Source organism: Nilaparvata lugens, chromosome 10 (genome assembly GCF_014356525.2).
Source record: "Nilaparvata lugens isolate BPH chromosome 10, ASM1435652v1, whole genome shotgun sequence".
Classification (NCBI taxonomy): Eukaryota; Metazoa; Arthropoda; class Insecta; order Hemiptera; family Delphacidae; genus Nilaparvata; species Nilaparvata lugens.
In genome coordinates, this window is record NC_052513.1 from 15,061,211 (window position 1) to 15,070,947 (window position 9,737).

The following is a 9,737-nucleotide window of genomic DNA, read 5'->3' on the forward strand; positions in this document are numbered from 1 at the left end:
TCATGATTTGATTTACATACAATTTCAAGTCCAAAAAATGTATATTTCTTACGACTAAATCGAACTAGCCTCTAATTGTATTTCTGTTGAATTACAGTTGGTAACCAGCCTTGCGTCACAGGATGGCGAGAGCGCGTCGGCTCTGGCCATTATAACGGCGGCCATTAACGGCCAGCGCGGCTTCGTAGACACAGATGTGTCAGCGTGTGTCACTTGCGCCGAGAATGGCGCACTCAAAAAGTGCTCCAAGTGCAAAAAAGTGCAGTACTGCGACCGCGAATGTCAGCGACTGCACTGGTTTGTGCACAAAAAGGAGTGTGAACGACCTTCCACAACGGCTACTCCAGTATCTAGCTCTTCTACGACTGATGGTAGCACTCTAGTATCTGGCTCCTCTACGACTGACGGTAGTACTCCAAGATCTGGCTCCTCTACGACTGAAGGTGGCACTCCAGTATCTGCTACATCTACGACGACTGATGACAAAACAGAGACAAAATCTGACACAACAAAGCAATCTTAACCTAACTTGACTTAACTTAATATTATTAAGGCACGGTTGCACGACAAAAGCCGGTTAAATTTTAACCGTGATTAATTCCACGAGAACCGTCTTTTGAAAAGACGGCTTCTCTGATTTGCTCTCGCAGAATTAATCACGATTAAAATTTTATCCAACGTAGGCTACGTGCAGCCGGCATTAGGTCGTCTATTTAGAAGTGCCCAGCTGTGTTCTGTACTCCAAAGATAACCCCCAAAACATCACATATTTTTATTGTTAATTGATATTATTTCTCAATCATGTCGTCTGGTATTTCTATTACTGTTTAACACTCTTAGAACAATCAGTCAATTGATCTAATCAGTAATTAGATGCAGAAAATCCTGTAAGATTGATTATTGTAGCCTACATCAAGACGTATTGATCTTCCACATTCATAGGCGGAAGTTATTCACTGTACATTGATTGAAGATAAAGACCTCGTTCTGCATATGCATAGGTACAGAACCTGAATGCATAGGTACAGGTTCATTGAAACAAATATAAATTAGGTGTAACTTTTTAAATATTTAATGTTCAACTCCAAATCAACTGATTGATACTTGACCTTAGTTGGTGCATTCAAGAATTTCTTGTGCGGGAGTGTTTAATACCATAGAGAAACAATAGTGTTAGTAGATATCTCATGGTATAAGGTTTTTATGTCGCAACTTTTACTGTTAACTCAAGCCGATTACTGTCGATTATTGTTAATTTTTACTGTTTTGTTGAGGTGAGAGTGTATGAACGGCACAATATGAGAGGCTACCAGCGTCACACAGCTTCATGGTCTATCGGCTTGAGTTAACATTGAAAACTGTGACATAAACGCCCTATACCATGGGATATCTACTTACGCTATTGTCTCTCTATGGTAATACCAAGAAACGTCAATACACATGATCAACCCTTACCTGTATAATGTGCAGTGACTATAGAAGACCTTTATAGACATTGCAATCAATTCTTACCATCAGCGCGTGTCAAAATAATATTGTAATTTTCAATATCAATGAACTTGTTATTTTCAATGTTACATCAAATTATGTTTTATCATTGACTTAGTTTGAAAACAAATGCAATATATGAAACTGTTCTCTTGGAACGGAATAACTTGTAGTATGAAAATAAACTCTAGTAAATTCACTAACCAGTTAATATAAGTGCATTTTTTATTAGGATTATCATAGTTTGTTTCTGTCAAATTAATTTGAATGATGCAATTTTGTTGTGTCTATTTTAGAAATGCAGATTGTATTCACCGATATTTTGTAGTTAGGTAACTCACTTCAATTCTGGTTTTATTACCTAATTACCTCTTGAATGACAGTCTTCCTTGGTTTTCTTATTACAGCCTTTTTGGAGAATGAGATTGTAAACTCAATTGTATTATATTCTCTTTCATAAAATATCTAATTCATATTCTTGTTTACATCTACAAGATTGTATTGAAGGTTGAAGGTGACAGATTATTATAAAATACTCAGGTTAAGCTTTAAATAATTGTTAGGTTGTGTTGTTTTAAGATTATAGTCAATGCAATAATTTATATGGGTTTGTAGAAGTATAGTATCTACTGAAATCAATTATTTAAAATAATGATGAATATGGTAAAAACGATTTTAAATTGACCAAAATTTGTAAGCTGATTTAATCGGCTATGGGTAGATATGGCTTACCGTCCGAATCAAGGACCAAATTGATATTATTTAGAAATATATCTCATTTTAGAAGATGGACTACAATAATTTCAAAAAATATATGTTACTCTGTCTATCTGATAAACAGTTTTCAATAAGTATTTCATTTATTTTTCGTATTCTGCAATAGCTGTATACCTGTACCTACTCTGTAATAATAACACAAATCTGTAATAGCAACATGATTATGGTGGAAAATATTAAACAGTATTGTGACACTAAATAAAGCATATTATTCGTTCATGGTTTCCAGAAATTCTTTTCAACTCTTCAATTTGACAAATTTATTTTAATTCATCAATTTATCGTAAACTATATAAAGTTTTATAGTTTTTTTTTCAATTTATATAAACTATAAAGACTATGCAATAAGGAACTATTTTGCGCAGATTAGGTTGTGTATAGAAACATAACAGTAAGGTTTGGAATAATAAAGAGCTTATAAAATATAATTATAGTACAATAATACTATTTTTATTCTTGTTTCATTATTTTATCAATTTTAAAGGATACTATCAATCAATCAATAATTTATTTTCCTTCATACAATGCATACATGAATGTCTATAGTTACATAAATACAATTAATTGACAATTAACAAAATAAGTTAAAAGTAGAATAGTATTATTATTTACGGAAAGTCCCTGAAAACACTACCTGAGCGCAGGAGCCGAGTGTTACTAAAAACAAAATTATTTCTAAGATAAATAAAATTGGTGGATTCCTATTAACATCTAAATTTTAAAAAAATTACAAAGAAGAAAAGTAGAAAAAAGTAAGAAAATATGAGTTAATAAAATAAAAAGCAGACATTCTTGAATGATTGTGAACTTATCCTAGTTACAATATTAAAAGAATCACTTATCCTAGGATGTGAAGAAGCAATCCATAAATCTATCTCTCTCAGAAGTCTTCCATTCAAATTATCTGTTATAAAAAGAGCAGGTATCACATTTATAAGCTTATGAACAATGTAATCAAACTGTCTTCTACAAATGGATAGAACTGCATTGTGTGGTTCAAAGGTAATGGTTGAGATTCATTTACGGATATTGTTGGACGGAGATTGTAAGGCGATATACGCAGGTTGAAAAGTTCTCTATGTCTATTAATGTAAATAATTAAATTCTATAATTATATTTTATAAATACAAGAAAGTAGCCCTGAATTAATACATTTTAAGAAATAGCTTATTGATTCTTGAGTTGTAAGAAAATATAAAATTCGAATTAGATATGTTTTTCATTCAATTATAAATCTTATCTATAAACATGTTTCATTTTACGTGTACAGTAACTTTCTTCAAATTCGTAGTCTGTGGAAAATAATTTTTTGTTGGCTAATTTTTGTAAACAATAATCAAATACGGTAGTCTGTTGAATCCAGGTAACAGCGGTGTGTTATAGCATTATAGAACTATATAGCATTATAATTATGCTATATAGCATTATAATTATGCTATATAGCATTATAGCATTATATGTGTTACAGCATTATAGAACAAGGACTATAAATACTACGTACGAGGTTTTTATAGATCTTGTTATAGAAGCTCCTTAAAACAATGTTCTTTAACAGGTCCATGTATAAATTTGTGAATATGGAGTATTCTCTCTAACTTGTATTGTTTGCCGACTACGAGAGAAAACCCTTATAATGTCGTTTATTAGAGCATGTAATAATCATTCAGTTCTGAAATGCTCCAGATTGGTCAAGAATTGTTGATTGAACATTACCGTATAAAAAACAAATATTTTACGTTATTTGAATTTACTGTACGATAATAAAAACTGTTGAAAAAAAAGCCTGTAAACGTGTCTTACTTCAATAATATCATTATTCCTCTTATTATAACAAACCCTACTAAGTATTTTTGGACATTCCATGAATATGCTTCAATCGGTACCGGAATTCAAAAGATAGAAATACATCTAAACTATTAGCTTAAATTGTTGAAAAATTATGATGCTTTGGTGAATTGCATTACTTTATAAGTAGAAATTAAAAAATAGCGTTGCTCGGTATCAATCTCATTACATTACTGAAATACTTGGATTGAGATAGGGTAGTTTTAGTTACCGTACTTGCTTAACAATTTTAATATGATAGGTACTGTATTCACGTTTGTGTACTGTATGCATAAAAATAATGCATTATTATCATGAGTATTGAATCGCATCGTTTTTCAAAACTATACAGTACAGTAATAAGTATACAATACAGGAGTGAGTGAAGTTCTAAAAGAAGTAGCCTGCGGTAACATACGGTACGTACCGTAGGCACTTTGACCCCCGGTTTCACCTGGGTCAGTTAACTTTTAATCATCATTAAACATTAAATGTCACGAAAACCAATCAGGGTATGCTTTATTCCAATGGAGTCTTCTATGATTAGTTCTCATGACATTTAATCATGATTAAACAATGAAATTTAACATGCTTTTGTGCAATCGGGCCTGAGAATCCTTTTTTGCGTACATAGCCTACACATCTGTATTTGAATTTCGCGCTGTATCCAAAGACGCTTCAAATACTGGATTTGGGTAAATGGCCAAGAAATTGTTCAATTGTCAAATTAAAACAGTAATATTTCAATAATAAGCTGATGAATAATGGATTTTAGACTGATATATCAATTAATTTACAATGAGAAATAAGTCTGAGAATAATATAGGCCTATTTTTAACAGTTACTGATAAAAATCAATAAGGCACTGTCTACCTGTTTCCCAGGGTTTCACGTGAGACTGCGCGTCTGTTCGTTTCGTTATCAAAACTACCTGTTTTCATGTCGGTTCTTGCAGACCTATTGTCAATCTCTAAAATCTTGCTCAATTATCCAGTTTTCCTAATGTATTACAGTTTTATTTTCTAAATGCATGCAATCATTATCCAATTAGTATCTGAAGGAGGTTTTCGTGCTCTCTAATAGCTGCTGCAGAGCGACGTATGGCTATTATTACTGTATTGTTTCTGATATGAAGATCGTTTTTGACAAGCTGCAGCTTCATAAAAAGGTAGGCGTAACTCTAAAATCTTATCTAGAGTTTTTATTACCTAATTGATCATATAAATAAATCATATTAGATCTATAATGATCAATAAGTTTACTTTATTTTCTAACGGAAATACATTTACCGTACCGGTATCTGCTACCTGTGGTAGAGAAATTGGAAGTCGGTACCGTAACGACCGTGTAGGCCTTATTATACTGTATAACTATATTTGTATTGAATAAAAAAAATAATATTAAGTGATCTGGTTGGCTCAGGTCTGGTGTCCGAGATTTCAGGTCGCAACTGATCAATTTCAGGGCCTCTGACATGACCTAACGACTGCTTTTATAGGCAGTAGGCAGCCGGGACCGGCGGTTTCATGTGTCTCCAAAACACGGGAGTGCCCCGAGAAAAATATCTTTCCAGGGCTGGGATTCGAACCCGGCGTCTCTGAATATTATAATGCCAGACTTGATCATATAAATGATAGCCTAACTTATATCGAATGATAGATATAGGCCTACTGTCCTACATGAAAATAACATGACTCATGAATCAAGAATTTGGATATTTCTTCCTTTCATTTATGTGTTTTAATTACTTCATACTTCTCTCCTTATGAGTCAAGACCAGAGATCTGGATTGTGTGTGTCTGACTCAGACACTATAATTACTATATACCTACATAATAAAAGAGAAATCCAACTTTTTTATTGTTTACTCACAACATATTTCGGCTATATAATGCCATATCAAGTGATTGGAAAATGATCGAAATAGAAAATAGAAATAAACATTCTATTTTTATTTATATTCAATAGTAGCCCAACATTAAAAATACTATAGTTACTGTATCTCGATCGTATAAAGCCGGGGACACTCCTGTCGTCATACAGCGTTCCGATCCGATCATAGGCCTACAGGCGGACGACTGTATGAAAGCAAAACAGATAAATGGACTTGAATGCGGTAAGCCTCACCTCTGTCCCGCTGTCCGTCATAATATATTATCAAATCTGCACTACCATAGAGAAACGATAGCATAAGTAGATATCCCATGGTATAGGGCGTTTATGTCGCAACTTTTACTGTTATCCCAAGCCGATAGTTCATGTAGTTCTTTCCTGTGCAGCTGTGTGACGCTGGTAGTCTCTCAAATTGTGCCGTTCATACACTATCACCCCAACAAAACAGTAAAAATTTACAATAACCGACAGTAATCGGCTTGAGATAACAGTAAAAGTTGCGACATAAATTCCCTATACCATGGGATATCTACTTACGCTATTGTTTCTCTATGGTACTACCTTCACTCCTCCACACCTTAGAAAAATCGGACATGAGTCGGATCGGAACGCTGCATGACAATAAGTGTGTCCCGGCCTTAAGTTGGAATTTGAGCATCTTGTACAACCATAGCCACCTCTAATACAAGGCCGCGGCCTACGATATTGCAACGTCGCAGTGTATGCCTAGAATCTAATACATAATGATTGGTGAAAAGATCAGCTGGTATTTCTTTAAATATTTTCCACCAATCATGTTGTAGATTCTAGGTCTACGCTGCGACGTTGCAATATCCTAGGCCAGGGCCTTGTATTAGAGGTGGCTATGGTACAACACACCCACAATAATAAGATATGAGTTTGGATCTGACTTAATTTACATGTAGGGTAGACTGGGTTACTAGAATATTTTTTGGAAAATCAACAAATCTGTTGGTTATAGATAGCGTAAATCTATATAAATGCAAGTATCTTCGGTATTCTTTCAAGATTATGAAAAAATTGTTATGCCCAAGTTTTTAATTGTGTCTTGTTCAAAATTGAGATTTTTGGAAAATGGTTAAGTTTTCAGTCAACCCAATGGGGTGGGTTAACTGAACGTTGAGGAAGGGTTAACGTATGAACACTCATCTGAAAAAAAATTATAATGAAAAAAGTATATTTAATAGAAATGGAAACAACAATAACCTTCATATTAATGTTTACAGAACACATCAAAATTGAAGAAAACACAACATTGGAATGAACACAACAATTTTTGAACCTTCATGTTGATGTGCACACTAGGCCTACATTATGAAAATTGATATAAGCACTAAGTAGAAAGGAACACAACATTTTGTAAATCTTCATATCAATGTGCACAATACACATGAAAATTGAAATAAACATAAAATAGAAATAAATAATTCGGTAATGTGGGAAAATAGAAAATTGTTTTTGAGAATGCTACCTTTATTTTCAGATTGCCTGCTTTGGATTCCTGACTGATGGATACAGGAAAGAAATCAAAGAATGTGAGACTTCTGAAATGAATCTTGCCTCTTCAAGAGTGTAAGCCGGCCTTCCAAGATAACTCCTGGTGAAAATTAACTTTTACTTGGATTGTACAGAATATTTTTGATTCGTCTGAAAAATTAAAGAAACCAGCAAAAAGTCCCACTGGAAATGTAATTATGACACTACCGTACCAATAATTTCAGTTCTTGATAGAATTCAACAAAAAAATAAATATTTTTACGCTACTATTCTTCTATAAATGTATGTAGGCCTACTGTATATTCTTATTATTTAAACGACTAGCTCTTTTTATGTCAAGACTGAATTAATTTTAGTGAAAAATAATAAGCCTACCACCCACTTTGACTGAAGTGAAATTCAAGACTTCAACTCGTTTTTCAAAATTATATAATTTTATTTACCAGACGTGCTATAATGTATTACTTTGTTTTTTGGGTAGCTGAACATAACTTCGATGATATAGTTCTCAAACTGTTGATTGCTTATCTCTTATATACATATTACGATTCCAAATATGAAAATTTAAATTCATTTTGGAAACTATTCGATGTGAAAATGTACTATGATAGAAATTAAGTGGATGTAGATAGAATTCATCCATTGCGAAAATGGATGAATTCAACTCAATTTTTGTCACAAATGTGATGTAACATAGATCTCTGCCACATAGGCTACTGCCATTGGGAATGCTCAATGAGGCCTTTTTTTTATCAATTTTATTTCTGAAATCAATTTCTTAACTCACCTTTGCATATTATTCTCCCCTCCTATGCTTCTCTAATAATAATTATGTTTGACTAATTTTCTGATTCCATCTATGAATACCGGTACAGCTATTTTCGGTATTTATAACACTTTATGTAGTATATTTATCATCATAGTAGAAGAAATAGTATTAGTGTAGTTGGTTAGTAATAGTATTTATGCATACCTACCTGTCTCTTCTCATCCTGGTGTTTTTGGTCAGATCTCCGCAAAATGAAAATATACAAGCTTTCTATGTTGTGTCTTTCGGTAAATCCTTATTTAGTGTGATCCAAGGTGCAATATATAACCTATAAAAGTTATAAAAGCCCATTCAGCCCATCTAAATGCATAATCATCCATAAATTTTGGATGAATGCAATTTTCCACATAGTAAATAGGCCTAACAGTTGAATCCCCATGTAGAAGAATACAATATACAATATTGTATTGTAGTAATTAATTTTGATGTGTCACATAAATAAGTAACACTATAGTGAGATTTACGTTATAAAGTCGGTTGAGATGATAGAACGGCATTGTTGTCAATTTTATTTTCCATAGCTTTCTATAGCTGTGATTCAAGTCATCTCATTATAATAATAATAATATCGAGTGACCTGGCTGGCTCAGGTCTGGTGTCAGAGTTTTCAGGTCGCAACTGATCAATTTCAAGGCCTCTGACATGACCTAACGACTGCTTTTTAGGCAGCCGGGACCGACGGCTTAACGTGTCCATCCGAAACATGATTATTGTTGATTCTTGTTAATAATGATCGAAGATCAATTATCTCAAAAATATTTTATATTCACTTGGAAAATGAAATGATATAAATATTTTATGATTTTTCAATAATACATCTCTGTTGTAAGGATTTAAACATTCCTGTTAGCTCTTCAAATTTATACATAGCCTCAAAACAATCTGGCAACTGTGTGGAAATGGAGAGGGATAGAGATATATATAGTGAGGTCCACGTTATAATGGTAGTGGGGAAAGATAGGAGAAAAACGTTGCCGATCCTCTCTGTCTTGTCAATGCCTTCTATAGACGGTAGCTGATACACGTTTATTGATGCAATATTAACTGTTCATTCTCGTTTAAAATAATCAATTATATTTTATTGAGCAAGAAATTTTATTTTTCAATAATTTTATAATGAATTTTTATAATTAAGATGAAATATTTTGTTAATTAATTCTTAATTCTACATTGTTAAATGACAATCCTGCATCAGAGAAAGAGACAGTGCTATCCGCTTTGTTGTATGATAGACAAGGATAGAAACACCATTGCTAATGGAACACTGCCATTATAACGTGGACCTAATACTTCGCTCAATCACAGACAAAAGGATAGCACACCTATGCTAATCAGGTTCTGACTCTATAACTTGAATCTCACTTGAGTAGTCTATATTATAAAATGTAGTATTAATGTAAATATTATT

The 9,737-nt window shown here is 32.9% G+C and overlaps 1 protein-coding gene and 1 long non-coding RNA gene across 2 annotated transcripts in view; both read left to right on the forward strand.

The window, feature by feature from the left end:
* LOC120353284 (ankyrin repeat and MYND domain-containing protein 2-like) overlaps positions 1-3,977 on the forward strand; it is a 32,770-nt gene extending 28,793 nt beyond the window's left edge. The window contains exon 6 of the mRNA XM_039436404.1: positions 98-3,977. Within this exon, the coding sequence (XP_039292338.1) occupies positions 98-523 (426 nt within the window). The 3' untranslated portion in view covers positions 524-3,977. The remainder of the gene's footprint in view (positions 1-97) is intronic.
* Positions 3,978-4,997: 1,020 nt separating this feature from the next.
* On the forward strand, positions 4,998-7,766 carry LOC120353286. The gene is made up of 2 exons (XR_005572274.1): positions 4,998-5,257; positions 7,487-7,766. It is a non-coding gene; the product is annotated as an uncharacterized LOC120353286 (long non-coding RNA).
* The last annotated feature ends 1,971 nt before the right edge of the window (positions 7,767-9,737 follow it).